This window comes from Leuciscus leuciscus, assembly GCF_965113295.1.
Source record: "Leuciscus leuciscus genome assembly, chromosome: 16".
Taxonomy (NCBI): domain Eukaryota; kingdom Metazoa; phylum Chordata; class Actinopteri; order Cypriniformes; family Leuciscidae; genus Leuciscus; species Leuciscus leuciscus.
In genome coordinates this window covers 11,255,634-11,278,606 of record NC_138740.1, presented here as the reverse complement: position 1 = coordinate 11,278,606, position 22,973 = coordinate 11,255,634, and the positions used below count along the sequence as shown (strand labels likewise).

General features: G+C 37.1%; 1 protein-coding gene across 2 annotated transcripts in view; it reads left to right on the top strand.

Moving 5' to 3' along the window:
- kif4 (kinesin family member 4) overlaps positions 1 to 22,973 on the top strand; it is a 125,022-nt gene that overhangs the window by 47,660 nt on the left and 54,389 nt on the right. For both annotated transcript variants that reach the window (XM_082141210.1, XM_082141211.1), the window contains exons 14-21: positions 3,554 to 3,658; positions 4,280 to 4,465; positions 4,546 to 4,649; positions 4,761 to 4,905; positions 6,209 to 6,319; positions 6,471 to 6,554; positions 9,223 to 9,336; positions 21,776 to 21,931. In XM_082141210.1, the coding sequence (XP_081997336.1) occupies positions 3,554 to 3,658; positions 4,280 to 4,465; positions 4,546 to 4,649; positions 4,761 to 4,905; positions 6,209 to 6,319; positions 6,471 to 6,554; positions 9,223 to 9,336; positions 21,776 to 21,931 (1,005 nt within the window). The remainder of the gene's footprint in view (positions 1 to 3,553; positions 3,659 to 4,279; positions 4,466 to 4,545; positions 4,650 to 4,760; positions 4,906 to 6,208; positions 6,320 to 6,470; positions 6,555 to 9,222; positions 9,337 to 21,775; positions 21,932 to 22,973) is intronic.

Sequence of the window (22,973 nt, the reverse complement as noted above, 5' to 3'; positions counted from 1 at the left end):
GATAACAAGCTGACATTTAAGAAAAATACTGACTCGATCCATAAGAAAAGCCAGCAGCGTCTTTTTTGTCTTGGAAAACTATCTAAATTTCAGGTTGACTCTACTTTGATGACTTTGTTTTATCGTTCTTTTATTGAGTCTATTATTACGTTCTCCTTTGTTTGTTGGTTTCAATCCTTGAGGGTAAAAGAGAGGAACTTACTGAATAAGGTTGTTAGTGTCAGTAGTAAAATTATTGGGCTTCCACAAGAAACTTTACAGGATCTTTACAAAAAGCAGCTGTTTAAGAAAGCAAACTCCATCTTGACTGACTGTTCTCATCCTTTATATCTACAGTTTCAGTTTCTACCATCAGGTTCATTGCTCAGACTTAGGGCTGGGATAAACGATTATTTTTTAAACGATTAATCTAGCGATAATTTTTTTCGATGCATCGATTAATCTAACGGTTAATTTTTCCAGACCGATTCGATTTCGATTCGATTATTGATTATCTCCCCATTAATTGACTACTAACAATTTATACATGTTGATTTACATATCTGAATGAAAAAACATGAATTCCTTAACATTGCAATATATGTTTATTGCTCTTAAAATTACAAAATAAAAGACTATACAAGTGCAAAGTAATGCATTCTTAGTCAGAGATAGCATTCAATAAAACCTTGAAGCCTTGAAAACACATAGCTTACTGAAACAAGCTTACTGAACACATAGGGCCTAGCTTACTGAAAAAGTTCTTTCAGATGAAAATAACAACAACTTGATGACTAGCATTCAATAAAAAAATAAAAAAGGTCACCCAAAATACTTGTTTAGAGCAACTGAAAGAATACAGTAACCAATGTAAACTTGAGGGCTTTAAGCTAATACAGAGAGTGCTTTTCCAACAAAAAATAAATAAAATTAACAGTGGGAGCCAGCAGCCTGTCATGGAGAAAAAAAAAAATCTCAGAATGCTCCACGTGAAACTTTGGTGTTCCGCCCTTTTTCTATCGTGTCTAATGATTTTGGTTAATATCCACGAGGGAGAGAGAGAGAGCAAGACAGCGCTCGTGTAGTTTGAAGACTGTGAGTGCGCGCGTGAAACTTTGGTGTTTCGCCCTTTTTCTATCGTGTTTAATGATTTTTATTAATATGCACGAGGGAGAGAGAGAGCAAGCAGCGCTCGTGTTGTTTGAAGACTGTGAGTGCGCGCGCGCGGCCGGGGCTCTCTCTCGTACGCGCCCCAGCAGTCTATTCTACATCACTCACCGATCAAATAAGGCTTTGACAGCCGCCAAAAAAAAGATCAATGCAGAAAAACCCCTGCATTGGTTATATAACGTTGGACAGAATGTTGATCCGGCCATCGCGTATATTCAGCGCACATAAGGTAAACGTTTTGCAAAAGTTTTTTAGAGAAATAAAAACAGGTCGACGAATCGATGCGCATATTTTGCGTCGACGTATTTTTTGCGTCGACGTCATCGATGACCTCGACGCGTTGTCCCAGCCCTACTCAGACTCCCATTTGCTAAAACAAACAGATTTAAACACTCCTTTGTTCCGTCTGCTGTCTCTCTTCTAAATGCCAGGAGGGTAAGGTAGCCTACACATTATTGAATTTGATCAGAATGTGCATTGTTATTTTGTCATACTATGTGTATTTTTGTTTGTAAGTTTGTGTGCTCCTATGCTGTGAAACTAATTGCCCCACTGGGGGACAAATAAAGGAATTGAATTGAATTGAATTGAATTAAAACACTGGGCAGAAAATCTATCCTAAAAAAAAAAGAAGCTCCATTTGGGGCCTTTTTAAGATTTTGACATCTGGCAACCCTGAGCAGGAAAGATAGTGGAGGCTTGTTACCAATTCAAGATAATGCAAATGATGAATAGGCCTAAATAAAATTTAAAAAGCAGAAATCGTTATGATTGAAATACGATTAATAGTGTAGCCCTAGTTTAAACATGGTTCAAACGATAAACTACATTCTAGTTTTGTCTAAAGATTTTTTAAATATAAAGAAATAGACAGATCTGGTTGCTTTTCAACCCTCTACACATCACAGAAAACGATTTGGTGAAATAATGTGTGTGTATATGCACGTCACCTTTAAGGCCGGGGCACACCAAGAGCTTGGACAAAAAGATTTTGCATGCTCTGACCTGAAAGGGTCAGATTTTCCTGATTTTAAAGAGCAAACCTGCATGACCGGTCGATTGTTGAAATATGAGTCGAAATACTCCCCCTGGCTGGCCTTAGTGTTGTTGACGCCAAGTTGTACAGTGATTGTTGTGGTCAGCTGACAGATCTGCAGGAATTACAAGAAGCTCCATCTTTGCAAGGTTAAGCTGTAGATTACGCGCATTCATCCCGGCAGAAATGGCTGAAAGTTAGGCAGAGATACAAGTTCAAACAGAATCATTAGGTTGAAATGACACAAGAGCTGGGTGTCATCTGCATAGCAGTGGTAGGAGAAACCATGTGCCTTTATGATCATTCCCAGTGAAGTTATCTAAATGGAGAAAAGAGGAGCAAGCACTGAACCTTAAGGCACTCCAGTGATTGGTTGATGTAACTCAGAATCCCTTTATTTTCCCTTAAACCTTGAAAGATCTGCCTGTAAGGCAAGACTGAAGCCGGTGGAAAATATTAGCAAGGCATAAAGGTAAGGTACTAGAACATAGTGTCTGTTGCTTCATTGACATCCAAAGAGGAGAACTGGTTAATGAGGTGGAGGTTATGGTGAAAGGTGACCAGTGGAGGAGTCTGTGGTGAGCATGAAGGCAGAGTGAAAGATAACTGGAAAAAGTGCTCTGAAGGATGTAGTTGAGTAACAAGATGTTATCAGTGGTACTGTGACATGTAAGGATGAGGTTTAGCTCTGTCTGCTGTGTCTTACAGGAGTGCTGACTTAAGCACCTTAAGTTAGATTAAATAGAGTATTTAAACATTTCGACGACACCATAAACAGACTCCAAAGATTTTAAACGTTGATTACTGAATATGTTATGATTGGTTGGTAGGATGTTGTAATGGGAGATTTTTGATTTTCATTACTTACTTTGATTTTCATTAACATACACAGGATTGACTTCTATGTGTGTTGCTGACCATGTGATATAATGATTGATGTGGAACTTCTGTGAGGCAGGAGAAGAGGGGGAGACGCCGAGGCCCTGACCCCTAAGGTCAAAGGGTGTCCAATTTAGGACTTGCAGGCTGTAAGTTAAGCTAAACTAAAGTTCAGTGTATAATAGGATCACTGGTGGAGTGTCTTATCCATCTATGGAGTGTTTAGAGAACCTTGAAGATAACAGTATAAAGACTGGCCTGCCTCTCTCTCCTGGTCGCACTTGTTCCACAGACTGTACTTGTGACTTCTGTGTGGCAACTGGGCCTTCTTGCAAGAATAAATTACTTTTTAATGATCATTTGATTCCAGACTGTCTCTTACGCCAAAGATGATTGTTTAGTGAATTAAACTGCCACAACAATGTTTTCATTATCATTAATTTACAGTGATTTGAAGTTACAATAAAACCAAATGACCTGGTCCAACAGAGCGAGAGTATGGGGATTGCTGCCACCATTGATGCCATGACTTCAGCCAGTGCTTCATCTGTGGAGTGTTCCAGTCCTGGCGGTTCTGATACTGGCCCACCAGCGGTATGTATTTTTAAGTCTGTGGTTCTCAACTGTGGGACCCACATTTTGGCTAAGTTCAGACTGCAGGCAAATTAGATTTTTTTTTTTCTCAAATCAGATCTTTTCAGTAAGCCTGTCCACCACACTATTAATTGCAAGTGATCAAATAAAATGATTCAGAATGCTGCAGCTCGTCTTGTCTTCAACGAGCCAAAAAGCGCCCACGTCACTCCTCTGTTCATCTCTCTGCACTGGCTACCACTCGCTGCTCGCATCAAGTTCAAGGCATTGACGCTTGCTTACAGATCTATCACAGGCTCAGCTCCCTCCTACTTTCACTCGGTCCTATGAGTCTATATCCCTACCAGAAGTCAATGAGCGACGGCTCGTGGTTCCATCACAGAGAGCCACAAAATCACTTTCCAGAACATTCTCATTCACGGTTCCATGCTGGTGGAATGCTCTCCCCACCCTCATCCGGAATGCATAATCCCTGACAACATTCAAAAGACAACTGAAAACACATCTTTTGTGTGAACCTGTGATTCCCATCCCTAATGTAGTCAGGACATTTTTGATTTTAAATCCTAATCCTTTTTTTTTTTTTACTCTATTTTGCTTTTTGCTCAAATTTCAATTTAGGACATCAGTGCTGATCCCCAAGCCAAAGGCTCTCCTGAAGCCTACACAGCCCAGCATGCACTGCGGCAGGCACAGATGTCAAAAGAACTGATTGAGCTCAATAACATTTTGGCACTGAAAGAGGCTTTTGTCAAGAAGATGTGTCAGAATGATAGTCATTTGGAGCCCATGCAAACAGAATATCAGGTAAGCCTGGAAACTAAATCATAAAAATTATATTGCTGAACACCATGAAAGTCATGTTACTGTTTGTTTCACCTCTCCAGGAGAATGTTCAAAGTCTGCAGGCTGCTGTTGGCTCTCTGCAGAAAGAGAAGGAAGATCTCATCCATGCTCTGCAGTCTGCTAAGAAGGACACCAATCAGGCCAAGTAACTCAATATCTGTGCCAGTTTCTCGCCAAACTTAAATTGCCAGGTCTAATGCTGCAACACAATGACACTTTGATAGTTTATTATTTTTCATGTCTTGTTTTACTCTAGATTGAGTGAACAACGCAGAAAGAGACTTCAAGAGCTGGAAGGACAAATCACAGAGTTAAAGAAGAAACTGCAAGATCAATCCAAGCTGCTTAAGCTCAAAGAGGCATCTGTGCGCAATGTTACTAAACTCAACCAAGAGATTCAGGTTTGTGTTTACAATGCCTCATGTGCTTAATTTGCTGATTCGGAATGGGACGTTCCTTACATCCAGGTTGTGGTGTAATCTGAAGAAAAAAATCTCCACCTCTAGTGGACATAATAACAGCCTATGTGGATAGTGATGCAGACAGTGAAAGATTTTGCTTTTTTTTTTTTATGAGTTGTTGCAACCCTCAGTATCTTGTCAACCCTAAAGCCCAATTTATAGCTACTTTCGTAGGCTGTGTAGCGCGCGTACCCTGACATGCACTTCTCCAAAAATGTAAGAACACGTCAATTCTACGTGGACCGCAAGCGCTGTGATTGGTCTGCTAGAACCCCTCCCTCGGGTTTCACATGCTTTAACTACATGTGTAATTGCACGTCAACGTGGACAACGATGCAGAAATATAAATGAAAACCAACGCGTAACCTAAAGCGTAGAGGCTCCGCTGTAGGTCCGACGCAGAAGTATAAATCAGCCTTAAGACATCTTTAAAAAGGGCAAAAGACCAAAGACAAATGGTCACTATTTAAGGCATCGTGCTTTTCTTATTGCCACTGCTCACATAAATTGTTTAAGCTGGTTCCTTTCTTGGCTCAGTCATAGCAGCATTATGTTACGTTCACACTGTGAGCCTTAGTGCTCAATTCCAATTTATTGCTCAGATCAGATTTTTGGTATAGCTGCTCTCGTTGTTTTAAATGTGACCAATATGAGATTCCAGTGCAAACAGATCATGGTTTTGGACTGACCGGCATGCTCAAAAGAACGATAAAAAGACGTCACGTAGCACCTTGTTATGTGGAAGTAACATAGAGGACATTAAATTAAGTGATTACATGTTAGTTTAAAGTGTGATCTGCCGCCGAAGTTAGCGAATTATGCGCAGACAACATAAAGATGAAGATATGAAAAAAGAGAGCAGAGTCTTTAAACATTTATGATACAAGCCCTAATTTTTTGCTTGTATAAAGAGCTGTCACTAATAATTATAAGTTCTGACACATGACCTTTCGCAACTGTCTTGATAACGTTGGGTATGTAAAATCTTTTAAATGACTCCCATGAGCACAGAATTGTGACAAAAGTCGCATGAATTCCGATATGACGGTTCAAACTGAGGTCGCATTGCAAAACATCTGACCTGTATCGGATTTAGTACCACATATGGAAGTGGCAAAAGAGTCATGTGAGCCAAATAAATCGGATTTGGGCCACATTTACCTGCTGTCTGAACGTAGCCTTAGTCAGTAACTTTTTCTTTAAACAAATTATCAGTGGAAAAAGTGCTGGTTAATCTGTGCAGGCTATGAAGTCCCAGCGAGTGCAGCTCATGAGACAGATGAAGGAAGACTCTGAGAAATTTCGTTTTTGGAAACAGAAGAAAGATAAAGAAGTACTGCAGCTCAAAGAGAAAGTGAGTGTCAATCTTAAATTTTTACTCTGATCTTGTTTCATTTACAGATGGTGTAATTTTACCGTTTTTGGTGTTTGACATTCCAATATTTTATATTTCTATATTAATAAGGTTTTGTAGGAAATTTAAGTGTTTGTTGTACACATTTCAGGATCGTAAACGGCAATATGAGATGCTAAAACTGGAGAGAGACTTCCAGAAACAGGCCAATATTCTTCGTCGCAAGACAGAGGAGGTGAGCTGTTTTTCCAAAAGCTGTACAGCAATTCTGAACTAATTTGCACCTGCTGTTTTGTTGTCTAACACATCTCCCTCCTCAGATGATAGGACAGTGTTCACTATTAGGGCTGCATGATATATCGTTTTAACACTGATATCTCAATGTGCACATCCTCGAAAGTCACACCGCAGGATGTGCGAAGTCAAGTATAGGGATCATAGTGGATTAGTGATCCGTAGGATTCGGAACGCATGTGATTTGCAGATTAATTGCAGTTAGCCATCATAAAATGAAAGTTTATCATTTGCATGTACTTTTAAGTCCTGTCAGTTTAACCCTCTGAGGTCGAGAAACGCGCCGACGCGTTTTGCTGGATTTTTTTCACATTGCAGCAACATAAACTTAAATTACTCCGTCATTTATGGTTATACAGAAAAAAAGAAATATAAAAAAATAATCTGTGATATTTCTACTTTTGTATGTGTCCACTTACAATCAAATCAAAACATTGTGCTTTTGTAAAATAAAGAAAATAAACAGGGTGTGCGTTCTGCCTCTCCGTCGCGGTGAACTTTTTTTTCTTGAGCACGTCTATAAACTGAAACAAAACTCAGCGAATCCTTCTCACACATTTATGAGCCATATACCTTTATACACATTTAAGTGTGTACTTTTAAATGATCGGATTCAAACTGCAAACAAATATTCTCTAAGTAATTTGTATAAAACCAACAGGATGTCCAGTATCTCAAACGCTTGCTAATTACTTTTTAATTCGACACGCCCACTTGCGCAAAAGTGATTCACATGCAAATCTCCACATGGGACGCGAACGCCCTCGTTACCTCAAACACAAAACACCAAAAAACTTCACAAGTCTCTGCTTTTCGTCGAGTTTGGAAGACACGTCTGAGCTTACATTGGATTTACCCCCAGAAGAAGAACGCGATTTGAAGACAAGAAAGATGTAAGGTAAGAAATTCTTATTAGTTTATGGTATTGTTGCATACACTTCACATTGCAGTTGAACTGTTGCTAGATATGGTGAATATTATACTATTTAGACCCGTGTTTCCTGTTAAATACTGTTTGTGGATATCTGCTCAAACATAGATATGTATAACCATAATGTTTAATATTTTGGAGCGCGATGGCGTTTGAATGTATCATATTTTGGAGCGCGCTGTGGGTTTGAGTATCATATTTTGGAGCGCGCTGTGGGTTTGAATGTATCATATTTTGGAGCGCGCTGTGGGTTTTAATGTATCATATTTTGGAGAGCGATTGCGTTTGAAAGGAAAAATGCACCAAACATTAGGCTTTATGTTTTTACTATTATCTCATTTCATATCATCATAACGAATGGAAACATTTGAAGTAACATATGATAATCAATATATTTTTCTCTAGCGTAGTTGTTCTTGAAATCTTTTGGAAGATTTAATTTATTGTTATTATTATTTTATGCAGCACTGCGTAGCCTATGCCTACAAGGCACAACAAACCTGGTGTTCATTATATATTGTTGGAAACGTGCGTGTGTGTATTCTGTGAATTTTAAAAAGAAATTTTAACCAGAAAAATCTAAAATCTATTCCCAAAATCGTGCAGCCCTATAGTTTCTCTTGATATCAGTATGTTCACAGTTTTTTCTTTTTTTTTTTCTTTCAGGGACCAGATGCAACTGAGTCCTGCTGACTTCAACATTCACATGAGTGAATGTCTCTGTACATGAACATGGTAAAGTGAAAATCAAACACCTTGGAAATGAAAGGTATGTACAATGTTTTTAGGAATGGCACAAAGGTCTCTGTCTTTGGATCATTGTTTTCAATGTGCTCTTTTGTCATTTGTATTTTTGGATTGTGTTGTGTTGTAAATAAATCCAAACAATCTAAAAGCCATTCTTTTTTAAATCTCCTCATTTGTGCAAGGTTGCTCTGAATGACAGGGCCTGATCGCTCCTAATAGGGCAGTTAGGGGAGTGTCTTTGTCTTTCTCAGGTGTTAAAAGCTTACATATTAATGTGTCTTGTCAGTTCGGGCGCCTCAGTTAAAGCTTCTCGTGAACCCATCTCTTCCTTCTAGTTAATTTATAGCATCAAATAAACATGAATGAACATAAGAAGGAATGTTGTTTTAACCGCGGAATGACGTCAGTGCACTCTGTTTTTCAAGTTCAAATCCTCCAACGTTAATCTACCAACTCTCCTGACTGATTTGTCAGATGGATGGCGGATTATGATTGGTCAGATCACCTGTCAATCAAACTCCCTGCGAAGGGTCAATTTTATTAATTAGATTTAATTTATACAGTTAAGAGACAATGTAGTTATTTTACATTTGATTATTCAATGTCTTAACCTGAATACAGTTAGATTTACCTAAAAAAATTATAGAATAATAAAAAAAAACATTAAGCACTGCTTATTTAATTTGTATCTATGTTCTGTTGTCTTTATCTATGCTTGTAATTGTTAATTATTTTTATATGCAGATTCACTGTCCTACAAAATCACCCCAATCATCCTACAATGATTAATTCTTTACAAATAGAGCTATAATAAATCATCTGGTGAAATTTTCATATCGCAATATATCACAGAAAAACTAAATGTCAATTTTTTTCAATATCACACAGCCCTATACAGTATGTAAAAAAATAAATAAATGTTCATCCACAGGCTGCAGCTGCTAACAAGCGTCTGAAAGATGCACTTCAGAAGAGAAGTGAAGTTGCAGAGAAACGTAAAGACGTTCATAACCGTGGAACCGAGGGTGTCGCCAGCAGAGTCAAGGTACTTAACTTAGAAGTTTGGTTTGACGTCCAGCTTATTTGTCATTTATTTTTGTATCTTGGCTAATTGATTCAAGTACAGTTTGAATTTATTTTTAAATGGTCTACCACCTTAGGCTGTATGATGTATCGATGCCATATTGTTTTTTGGTCGATATTACTGAATAATTATTATTATTATTATTAAGTTGGCTTGAGAGAGCCAACTTACTGATATTGTACTTAAACTTAATATTATTATTCTTCTTCTGAGACAAAAAAAATATAACTTTAATACAGCCTAGAGCTTTAACTCTAAATACTCCAAACTCGGCTCAGACCTTCAGACTATTCTGACTCGGTATGCTATATCTTTTCTAACTGATCGGACTTACGGTTTTCCTAAAAATGACGATCAAAACTCGGAAAAACTCCCATTGACTTTTTCAAACTGACCAACCGACAAAAATTCAAATCTAAATCCCTTGAAGACTAAACCAAACTGCCGTTCTATATACCATATGAGCCATTGAGACTCATTTAAACTAATAAACTCATCTATCTATCTACTTCAAACTAAATTAAACTTCAAACTAAATTAAACTTCAAACTAAATTAAACTTCAAACTAAATTAAACTTCAAACTAAATTAAACTTCAAACTAAATTAAACTTCAAACTAAATTAAACTTCAAACTAAATTAAACTTCAAACTAAATTAAACTTCAAACTAAATTAAACTTCAAACTAAATTAAACTTTAAACTAATTTAAACTTCAAACTACTAAATTTACTTCATTTAAACTAATAAACTCATCTATCTACTTCAAACTAAATTAAACTTCAAACTACTAAATTTACTTCATTTAAACTTATAAACTCTAAACTCATACACTTATAAACTAATTAACTTATAAACTCATGAATTCATAGACTTATGAACGCTTAAACTCATAAATGTATAAACTCTGAACTCTTAAACTCAAACTTATAAACTGTAAACTCATTTAAACTTATAAACTCTAAACTCAAAAACTCGTACACTTATAAACTCATCAATTTATACTTATAAACTCTAAACTCATAAACTCTGAGTGTGCGTGTGAGCGAGTTAGTGTGTGTGTGTGTGTCTGTCTGTCTATCAATCTAACTTATCTATCTATCTATCTATCTATCTATCTATCTATCTATCTATCTATCTATCTATCTATCTATCTATCTATCTATCTATCTTAAACTTCTTCAAACCACTTTATCTATCTATATATCTATCTATCTATCTATCTATCATAAACTTCTTCAAACCACTTTATCTATCTATCTATCTATCTATCTATCTATCTATTTCAAACCACTTTAAACTTCAAACCACTTTAAACTTCAAACCACTTTAAACTTCAAACCACTTTAAACTTCAAACCACTTTAAACTTCAAACCACTTTAAACTTCAAACCACTTTAAACTTCAAACCACTTTAAACTTCAAACCACTTTAAACTTCAAACCACTTTAAACTTCAAACCACTTTAAACCACTTTAAACTTCAAACCACTTTAAACTTCAAACCACTTTAAACTTCAAACCACTTTAAACTTCAAACCACTTTAAACTTCAAACCACTTTAAACTTCAAACCACTTTAAACTTCAAACCACTTTAAACTTCAAACCACTTTAAAGGGATACTTCACCGTTTTTTCATATTAAACTATGTTATTCCCTTAACTAAGACGAGTTGATACATACCTCTATCGTCTCAGTGCGTGCACTAAATCCCTCTGTCTTGCGGCGAAACTTTGTTAGCCCAGTTCATTTAATATGGGCCAAGCAGAGAAGCTACCAAACACCTCCACGTTTTCCCTATTTAAATACAGTTACTCGCGAAGTGTAACTCGACCTAGGACGGTGACACAAAACAAAACGTTGCGCTTTTCTAAGCGTGTAAAATGGATAACTATTTTGTATGGCGGAATACCATAGCAAGTGCTTGTAAGCACTTCGACTTGGCGCAGTAATATCTTCACTAGAGGGAGCGGGGGCCGGTGAGAGGATTTTTCACGAGTGAAGATATTACTGCGCCAAGTCGAAGTGCTTACAAGCACTTGCTATGGTATTCCGCCATACAAAATAGTTATCCATTTTACACGCTTAGAAAAGCGCAACGTTTTGTTTTGTGTCACCGTCCTAGGTCGAGTTACACTTCGCGAGTAACTGTATTTAAATAGGGAAAACGTGGAGGTGTTTGGTATCTTCTCTGCTTGGCCCATATTAAATGAACTGGGCTAACAAAGTTTCGCCGCAAGACAGAGGGATTTAGTGCACGCACTGAGACGATAGAGGTATGTATCAACTCGTCTTAGTTAAGGGAATAACATAGTTTAATATGAAAAAACGGTGAAGTATCCCTTTAAACTTCAAACCACTTTAAACTTCAAACCACTTTAAACTTCAAACCACTTTAAACTTCAAACCACTTTAAACTTCAAACCACTTTAAAGCAACGCCATAGCAACCAAACTTGAGTACCCTAGCAACCGTTTTGCAAGACCTATATCTCTGTATCAGAACATCGTATAGAGATGAGGTTTGGCTCTTTTGACTCATGCTAGCAAACAGCACTTTCAACATGCTACACATGCTAGCAGTGAATAGCTACATGCTAATAGCGATTAGTTAAGAAAGAACTCTATAAAAACTCCATAGTAACCATCTGTGACAACTACCAACCAACCTAGTAACACCATATCAACCACCCAGAAGACCCTAGCAACCACCCAAAATATCCTAGCAACCACCCAGAACACCCTAGCAACCGCCTAGCAACCACCCAAAACATCCTAGCAACCGCCTAGCAACCACCCAAAATACCCTAGCAACACCATAGCAACCACACAAACATCCTGGTAACCACCCATAACACCCTAGCAACCACCCAGAACACCCTAGCAACCACCCAGAACACCCTAGCAACCACCCAAAACACCCTAGCAACCACCCAAAATACCCTAGCAACACCATAGCAACCACACAAAACATCCTAGTAGCCACCCATAACACCCTAGCAACCGCCTAGCAACCACCCAGAACACCCTAGCAACCACCCAAAACACCATAGCAACCACCCAAAACACCATAGCAACCACCCAAAATAGCCTAGCAACCGCCTAGCAACCACCCAGAATACCCTAGCAACCACCCAAAACACCCTAGCAACCACCCAGAATACCCTAGCAACCACCCAAAATACCCCAGCAACCGCCTAGCAACCACCCAAAAGACCCTAGCAACCACCCTAAATATCCTAGCAACTGCATAGCAACCACCCAGAATACCCTAGCAACCACCCCAAACACCCTAGCAACCACCCAGAACACCCTAGCAACCGCCTAGCAACCACCCAAAAGACCCTAGCAACCACCCAAAAGACCCTAGCAACCACCCAAAATATCCTAGCAACCGCCTAGCAACCACCCAGAATACCCTAGCAACCACCTAAAACACCCTAGCAACCACACAAAAGACCCTAGCAACCACCCAGGACACCCTAGCAACCACCCAGAACACCCTAGCAACCTCCCAAAATGCCCTAGCAACACCATAGCAACCACCCATAACATCCTAGCAACCGCCTAGCAAAAAACTTTCTGGTCCAAACTTTCTCAAGCCAACTTAAAGTTTGTCTCGACGAACTTTCGCATCTAGTTATTATTATTATTATTATTATTATTATTATTTTTATTATTTTTTATTTTTTATTTCAATTAACAACACCTACTGGGGATGCTCCGATCAGGGTTTTTGCAGCCGTTACGACTTCTGGATTCTTGTCATGATTGGCCAATACTGATCCCGACCTCAATCATTCAAGCTTTATATAACTTGATATGTTGATTGTCACTGTTAACTTATTCTTTTTTTTTTTTTAGATAAATGTTGCCTGGGTTCTATTATTTACAGTAATGTTGTAATAGTTGTTTTAATTGTAAATCAAATGAGCACAACAAATATTCATTTTACATTGAACATTTTAATAGGCCTTTAAAAACAGAGCTTACGCAAAACACTATCCATATAAGGATAATTTGGCTTATTAAATCACCTACAAGACTTTAAAACTGAACATAATTGCAGGCTGTCAGGCGGAAAGGGACTGTGTCTCTATGGGAATGTTTACACCTGGTCACTTCATGCGTTTTCTCAGATCAGATAGCTGTCCGATCGTGAAAAGACCAGGTGTAAATGCCCCCCCGAAACGCATTTGAGACCGATTTAAATCCGATCGTTCAAACCACATCAGGAGGTGGTCTGAGCCGCATTTCAGTCAAAACTGAACAAGTGTAAATGGATCTGGTTGTTGAAACCACATATGTAAGTTTTACTCCTCCCAAAAATGCTAAAAAATAAACGTGTGAGCGTGTTATAGGTTATATGACATGTTATAGTCAAATATGACAGCGCTTACTGCAGCACACACAGCCGCAGCTGAGTATGTCTTCAGCAAACTGCCGCAAAAAAGTGAAAGTCGCAGGCGTTCAAAGTGTCATCATCATTAAAGGGGTCATGAACTGGATTGTTTTATTATTTTATAATGTTGCCTGGGGTGCCCTTATAATGTTAGTATGATTTTTACATCAAAAATTGTCATAATTGATAAATAAAAGCCATTTTTCCAAGCCTGATTTCAGCCTCAGATTTGAATGCTCTGTTTTAAGGGGCGTCTGCTGTGAGACTGCAGTGCAAACGCCCACTGCTGTGATTGGCTGACATGCTTGCATATAAAATAGCTAGTATTATATGAACTCTCTCAAACTTTTACTACGTTTTTACTATTACAGCTATCGAGATTAACAAATCGTGAAAAGTATCGTTTAAAGCATTATATTTAAATCTATTCCATCACATGAAAGGTTGCAGCATGATGAGCACTGACTGAGCAGATGACAGTCTGTTGATCGCGTGAATAAAGATCTTATCATTGCAACGCAATTTTTGCACTCTCACAAATGCTTACACCAAATCACAATGCAAACACGATGCGAATGCACAGTAAGAGCTTCGTTGTGTAGTTTAACAGTGTCATTATTTCATCACGAGTTTGGTAAGTGTCCAGATAAGCTGTACTGTTTGATTGACAGCTTGGGCGATTGGAAAGGGATCGTTCTTTGATCGCTTTCAGTTTAAAAAATATTATTTTCATAATTCTACGAGAAATTATGTGAAGTTGATCGTTTAGTCACTGATGCATAAACAGTATTGAACGATTTTAAGAGAAATATCTGAACTTGAATAATTACACAGAAATTGGTTACTTACATGTTGCTGGCAGATCCGTGTCGGGAAATTGTGATTGACTGATTTAATAAAGTTTAACCATGCTGGAATCCGAAGGAAGCTTATGCAGACTGTCTTCCACAAACAGGCACTGCACAATATTTAGTAAACAGCATGTTTATTGCTTGGAAGTAGCTCGATCCGGTTTAGCAATTATCATGTCGTCCTATGTTATTTAGCATGTTTGGGCGAATCGGTGGGCGGGGCTAAACAGGCCGTGTTGAAGTAGGCGTTGATCTTCTTTTGTGGAGGCGGTGTTTTATCCTCTTTGACGTCATAGTTCCCCACTTTGAAAAACGAGTCGTTTGCTGAGCCTGATGTCTATAAAAGCTTTTATTGGACTAACAAGGTAGTTTTCAGTTCTGAAACTTACAGGATATTATTATAGTATGATGATCTCTTACAGATGGTGGACAACCAGAATGCCTATTACCGCCGCGCCAGCTGCCGCGGCGAAAATAAACCAGCCGCATTTCAAAGTCGTTCCCGAAATGACCACCAGGTGGCGCAAAGGGACATTGTGCAAAACAGCAGCAATTGCCGTATTTTAAAATGTAAGTGGGTTAAATATAAAACCCTAAGCCTAATAGGCATATTTTTCATATATATAAATAGGCCTATTAGGCTACAACAGAATAGAACCAAAGATATAATCAATTTTAGAACTGAAAAAATAGAATCAAAAGTTAAAAATAGAGACGATATTAGGAGCAATGACGCTGAATATTTTTACTATTCTATTGAGGAATTAGATACATGAAGAGCTCTCGTGAGCGATACAATTGCATAGTAATTTATAGTGATTTCAAAAGCAGTCCTTAAAAAAAAAAATACATGGAGTAGTGTGGCATAATTTTTGAGAGATTACGCGGAACGCGTTTTAGTTAAGATCCTGGTTTCAATGCCCTTATATAGGCTAGGCTACTGCTTAAAAAAATGTCACAACGCGTTTTGAGATTGTTTTGAATTAAAAATTGAAGTTTAAAATGTAGTGTTTTGGCACACCAGGCCGAGTGGCGTTACGCATTGTTCAAAAATCAGGTTTTATTCTGGCATGTTGAATTGGCGTTAGAATTTTTTTTTTGATTTATTAGATTTAGATTTTAGATTTCGTTAGATTTATTTTTCTCATAACAGCTAAAATAACTTAATATATGCCTTGTCTTAATACGACCTACTTAATATAGGCAATAGGCATTTAATAGCCTATATAATAAATTAGCAAAACTTGGCCACTAAATATTTAATTTTCAATTATTTTAATTATCACAACTAAAGTTTTAATTTTATTAAATTGAACAAGCGCAACAATCAGCATTTAATCAAATATTCTAAAAGATGTATTATTAATAATAATGTTATTTCAACATAATATTTCGTTTTTTCGACATAGTAATATGTGCGTGCAACAAGCAAGATGTGTATTTGTAAATCCGGTGATGCGTGCATTGATTTTTATCAATAAACTAGTGTTTTCTGACAGTGTCGACTGCAAAGATGAAGTTGACGATCGCCATATTTGTAGTGAACGCACCTAGAGAGAAATGCACGTAAAGACATAATCAGAGAGTAGCCTTTTTCTTTTCGTTTTGAATTATTTCGTTTGAAGACATTTCAAGCTTTGTGTATCTGATGTATTTATCATGTCTGTGTGAGGCATACGCTGAGTTTCGTTAAGTTAGGAGGATGAGATGAGGATGAGACAAAATCATGTCTGACCCACTCCATATCCATCTCTCGATATAATGCATCCTATCTTACTCGTGCTGTTCACTTTTCATATTAAACATAGATGGAAAAAAATAACATTATAATATTTTAACAAATATGATACTAAATGAGATTATTTAATGGCTACAACAGTATAGTAGGCCTATAGACTCTATTTGTACAAATTGCTGCACATTAATTTAATTTAATTAAACTTTGTAACGAATTCACACTGTAGGGTAGACTGTGTACAGTTGAGACACCTTAAATAACTTGCGTTCGCAGCAAGCACAAGTTGTGATTTTTGCTGTGCACTTGCATATTAGTGTCAGCTGGGAAGGAAATATAGAGACCAGACCTCTTGGAACTTTAATTGAATACATAGCGTTGGTAAAGCAAATTACATCCCTACAAATGTATTAGGCCCTACTGAAAATAAATGTATCGAATTTAAGCAAAGTAGCCTAAATGTTAAGACTGTAAGCCCTTTGCTTTTTTCGTAGCCTATAAAGGATTCTTATAGCCGACTTTGTGTTCATTTAATCTGTAGAGGATTTTTTTTAACTCAAACATTAACACTGAAATAAATGAAACTAAAGTATTGTAAATTTTTTGGCACACCACGACGAGTGGCGCTATGCATTGTTCTAAAGCCAGGTTTTATTCTAGCATGTTGAATTAGTGTTCGACAAACGCGGCGGCGCGTTCTTTTGAATGAAGAGCGCTTCTCGCTCGTGTGAGCGAACACACACTGGAACGTTAGGCCATGTCGCAACGAGTGAATCGTGGCAGAGTGGTTGAACTTACGTTACGATCATTTAGATGACACGGGTTCGAATCCCGAACTAACTACTGATATTTTTATATTAGCCTATTAATGCATTGTATAGTCTATTGTTGATGCAGAGAGATTTGTCTATAGTTCTAAAACATAGTTTTTTGCTTATAGCCTATTTACAAAATAAAATCACCATGCATTTCCATTTTACACCAAGGAACAAATATTATACAATGACTTTACTTCTGTAGCCTATATTAATTCCAATCGTAATTTCAAAAGCAGTTCTGTTAAAAAAAAAATATATATATGACGTTTAAACGACAAACAATAAAATCAGAACCAGTATTCTGTTGCGTTCATGGTTCCAGTGGCAGTAATGCATCCACGGCTTTTCAAAATGTCACAAAGCGTTTTGAGATTGTTTTGAATGAAATATTGAAGTTTATAATTAAGTGTTTTGGCACACCACGACGAGTGGCAAACTCTTTGTTTTGCAAACTCAGCTAGCCCGTGGGGGGTTTGGAGAAGGCAATAGTTGCTTTATCGTGGGGGTGCAGGACAGAGGTGTTAATGTTCCATCTTTCATATGGAGAGTGTCGGAGCCAGCCTGAGCCTGATGAGCAGGCAAAGGCAAAATTCTAAGGATTAATCTCAAAATCTCCAAAAGTCCATAGCCTATGTACAGTAGGCCCTATATCTTATTAAATTTTATATTGTAGTTTTATTGATTGTATTTAAAGGTTTTCCACACACAATTTCAATTTAGCAGCTCTTTAATTCGCGACCCACCTCGTTTTATTGTAAGGTGAATTCAGCAAGGCATGTTGTATCTTTGAAGGAACAAAAGCTATTTGTTACAGTTTTTTCTTCGTGATTTGTGTGGATGACACACAGCGACATATACAGTATTATCAGCTGTACACACTAAAAAAAAATGGTTCTTCAGGGGTTCTTTGCGGTGGTTAAGGTGCTATATAGCACCACTACCTTTAAAGAACCTGTTAAGCCCAGTTTGGTTCTTCAGCGGTTCTTTGGGGTGGTTAATGTGCTATATGGCACCTCTTATGGTTCTACATAGCACCATTTGACAAAGGTAGGTGCTATATGGCACTTAAAGTGGTTCCCCTATGATTACAAGCCAATGAACCACTTTTAGTGCTGTTTAGCACCATTTTTGTTTAGAGTGTATGGTGGTTTTTTTTACGCTGAAATGCTTAATTTCGAGAAAGACCCGCCGCGTGCAGTGAGGGAGACCAAACTTACTAAAAAAATATCCAGCGCGAGAGAGGCAAAGAAAAACGGCTGTTCTTAATTTATGTTGCTTTGAACTTTTTTCGTTTTGTGCCGTTTTAATTTTTTAATTTGGCTGCAATTTCTTTGACAATAGAAATTTAAAATGTTGCAAGAATAAGATTCTGTGTTTCTTATTTTGCATCACAAAGGGAATAAACTATCAATGCAACCCTGTTTAAATAAATAAACAGTCCCGACACTTTATTCATACCTTGAAATGTGCGATGGGTTTTCAAACTTAATTAATTTTCTTTTACATTTTCATTGTTTATTTTTTAATTGAAAGCAATACTGTATTGAAAGTATTTTTCTGATTTGTTCGATCTGTTTTGAAAAATGTCTTTCGTTGCTATATGGCCGGGTATAACTGTCAGTCATCTCAATCTCGTGAATGATTCACACACACACAAAAAAATAATTTAGCAGATTTATATTTTTACATATTCAATCAGTCTCATTTTTGTTCAAATAATGAAATATATATATATATATATATATATATATATATATATATATATATATATATATATATATATATATATATATATATATATATAGATTATAAACAGATAGGAAACTTACCTTTTAAAATGCCGCAGTTGCTGCTGTTTTGCCCTGTCACTTGCGCCACCCGGTATTAGCCTATAGTCATTTCGCGAACGACTTTGAAATTCGACTGGTTTATTTTTGCTGCGGCAGTAATAGGCATTGTGGTTGATTATTTATTAAAGAATTCAATTGATAATCATAACAACAAGTAAGCCTATTTAATTCTGAATATAACAAAGAATGCTTAAACCGACTAACATCGGTTAGTAACTGCAAGTCCTGAAAATGTTTTAATTTTACGGTAAATTATTTTAATTTATTTCACTGTTATGTTTCAGTTAATAAATCTACAAACACATTAAAATAACACGAAGTAAATGACAAGTAACCTATTGACATAGCCTTTCTAAATTATAGAAAAACTGGGCACACAATGTTAACGTGTCTACTTTTTTAAAATTTAATGAATTTGAATTCGTTTAACCACAATATTTATCTTGAATTTATCTGTGACCTCAGCTCAGATTACTGCCGCGGCAGATTACGTCATAAAGAGAATAAACTGACACTTTTCAAAGTCTGTGATTACAGCGCCACTCAGCGGTAAAAGGCAGCAAATACACATCCCAATTTTGCCGCCGCGGGAACGGCGGCGGTAAAAGTCTCATTCTGGTTGTCCACCATCTGTATATGTCAAAAGCTCAAGGAAATTTGGATTTCTCAGTTCATCACCCCTTTAAAAGTAAAGAAACTATATGATCCTACCAGTTCTGTTGCCGCTCTCTCCTATTGCGATCTTTGATTTTGAAATTAGCTGATGATCAATCAAATGCAGCTCATATTTATTGCTTTCGGTGACGTGAACTAACATTAAATCTACATATAGTGTAAATGGAATCGTTTTGATAAATCAGATAGCTATCCGATCAGTAAAAAATCATGAAGTGACCAGGTGTAAACAGGCACTATGAGTGAGTCATCATTAAACGGTTTATTCAACTAATATACTTAAAAATGCTGATTTATTCATGAATGAAACAAGGTGTTGAAATTAATTTACCTGAGCGCCATTTTACAAGGCTCAATGGCATTGAACAGCGCTGACACCAGTCATGGAAAATCCCACATTGAAAGGATACTACCACAAAGATATCTTCTGACAACTGATGGCAAACTGATTTTTTTTCATGGATATGACTTCAGCTGAAGAAGGACAGACGCAGATAATCACACGTTCAGTTTTCCTGTTGCTCTCTGCTCTGTGTGAATGTGTGGAGCAGCTGCTTGAGCCAAGCCTCAGACACAGCAAATGACAGAGGCAGCGAATCAGATTCATTGTATTAAATCCTTCAAGTGATATTTCTTTAGAACAAGACAGGTGGCTGCTGCGCCAAAATTTTACGCAATCATGGGTCTTAAGTCATCAAATTGGGATTGGTTCATGAGATCAGCCAAATTTAGTGCCTACCGATCGGGTCATAGAATGTGATTATCAGCCGATACCGATCTGTGGCCGATCGAGCAGAGCATCCCTGATAGTAACACTGTTCTGTTGAATGCTATCTTTAGCAAATCTCTGTATGAATATTTTTCATACTGTACTACTGTATGTTGTGATTTTATTAATTGTAAAATTGAAAACATGACATTGATTTGAACTTTGACCTTTTTAGTTAAGTTTTGTGAATTTACAGAAAAGTACATTTTGTTGGATTGCATCCGACCTTGCTCAACAAGTGGAACATGTTCAAAAAGTTTTGACCAAAAAAATTAAAAGTTTCACAAAATGATAAACCTCACATTGCAGCCTTTAAATTATTTTTATGAAAAGTTTGTCAAAATTATATATTACAGGTATTTTGTCTGGTCCATAAACAATTCCTCATATGCTACTTTATTATCCAAAGTATTGACTTGAGATCTTTTGAATGCACATCTACCAGTTTACAACAAAAATGTGGTCCGATTTTGGCATTGGAGGATCTGTTGACAGAAATGCAATATCAAATACATAACTATGTTTTCAGTGGTGTATAAATACCTTACTTAATGAACCGTTATGTTTTTATTACCTTAGAATGAGCCATTTATATCTACACACACCGCGGGTCCCTTACGTTGAAATGCGCCAACATGTTTCTACAGTAGTACGAACAAACACGTTTCGTTACTATGTTGTTCTTCGTGCAAGGAAGCAAGCTAAAGTCAGCGAATAAAACACTGACACAATGATGAACAAGTAACAATAATATTGACAATAACATCATTTTACTGAATAATAAAGTAAACATAATTTCTTAATTTATCTTTGTAAAGAAACCTCATTGCTGATCTGGCTACTCTGCTGTCTCAGACGATGACATATATTCCTGTCGGCCACCGTAACTTCTGTTGGTTGTAATTCGTAACCCCACCGCTAGATGCCGCTAAAAATCTCACACTGCACCTTTAATAGAAACATTTATTTTTTAGTTTCTGCATGTGTTAAAGGGTAATTGTTTCAAGTCACGAAACAGGTTTGTGTTGTTGCCTAACTTTGATGGCACGTATCTTTGGCAGTTTGCAGTGCAGGTTGCAATAATAACATTACATGTTTTGTCTCTTAGAAATACAATTGACAGTAGATTGAGTTAACTGGTAGTAGCTTGAGCTGGGATGCAGATGTAAATTTGTTCATTAACAACAACAGTAACATCTGTAAAGATTTTAACAACCTCATTTTTATGTGGTTTTATTAAAATTAACCTTTAATCTTTTTGTCGCTCGGCCCTAGTTGTAATTGTCATTTTGCTTGGTTAAGAATTGGTTGCTGAACGAGGTAGAAGTACTTGTGAGCACAGAGGAGGCCCGCCGGCATCTACAGGACCTACTGGAGGACAGGAAAATGCTGGCAGAGGAGATCGCTCAGCTTCGCCAGCAGATGGAGGCAGGAGAGAGACCTGTAGCCAAAGTCCGGGTGAGATTTACACACAGCATGTTCAGCATGAAATACTAACATACTACTTACTACATTTGTGTCAGGGCTTTGTAACAGTGCTTGCAAGGCAGACCCATAAAACAAAAACCATAATACTTTTGTTCATCTTCGGAACTAAAATGATGTATGGTTTATGGGTCGTATGAATTGAGTGGTTTAATCCAAGTCTTCTGAAAATACATGCTTTATGATGAACCTCATTAATTCTTGTGCTTCATGTGCACACATTTGAGAAGGTAGGGTAATATGCACATTATTTGACAATTAAGCACTGAGCTTGAGTTTAGATGCAGTTGTCAATTTATTATCATTAATAACAGTAACATACCACCTTTCTGCGAAAAAAAAAGTGTTACAGTAAAGTGTTAAGATCCATATTTAATAGTGGTGGTTTGCAGATCGAAAAGCTTTGTAACTAGATCGTTCATGGCATTGTTCTTTTTTCTAGCTGGAAAAAACATTTTAAACAACTGTGGTTTTTGACAAACTACTTCTCACTGGATCTTGCAGTGCTGTTTATGGTGTTGCATCAAGAATGGTCTGCAAGTGTAAACACCTGCTCTGAGCTTACACTTCTGTATATTGGCCTTCACAGTCCCTCCCCTGTGAAGGCCTCCTTCTCTTCCCTTTACCTCAGTACAGATAAAATGTTGTGGGGATAATTCCGGTTCGCGTGGCTACGCAGACAAAAAATTATAATTCTGTATTATAAATTAAGTCCAGACAAGTAGTTTGAGGGTTGATTCGTAAAGTACTACACACCTGCGCACATACAGTGCCCTCCACAATTATTGAACCCCCTGGTAAATATGATCAAAATTGGCTGTAAAAAATAAATCTGCATCGATTATCCTTGTGATCTTTCATTCAAAAAATGTGCAAAATTCTAACCTTTCATTGAAGTAAAAGAATTGAAAGTGGGGGGAAATCACATTATGAAATAAATGTTTTTCTCCAAAACACGTTGGCCACAATTATTGAAACCCTTTTATTAAATACTTTTTGCAATCTCCTTTTGCCA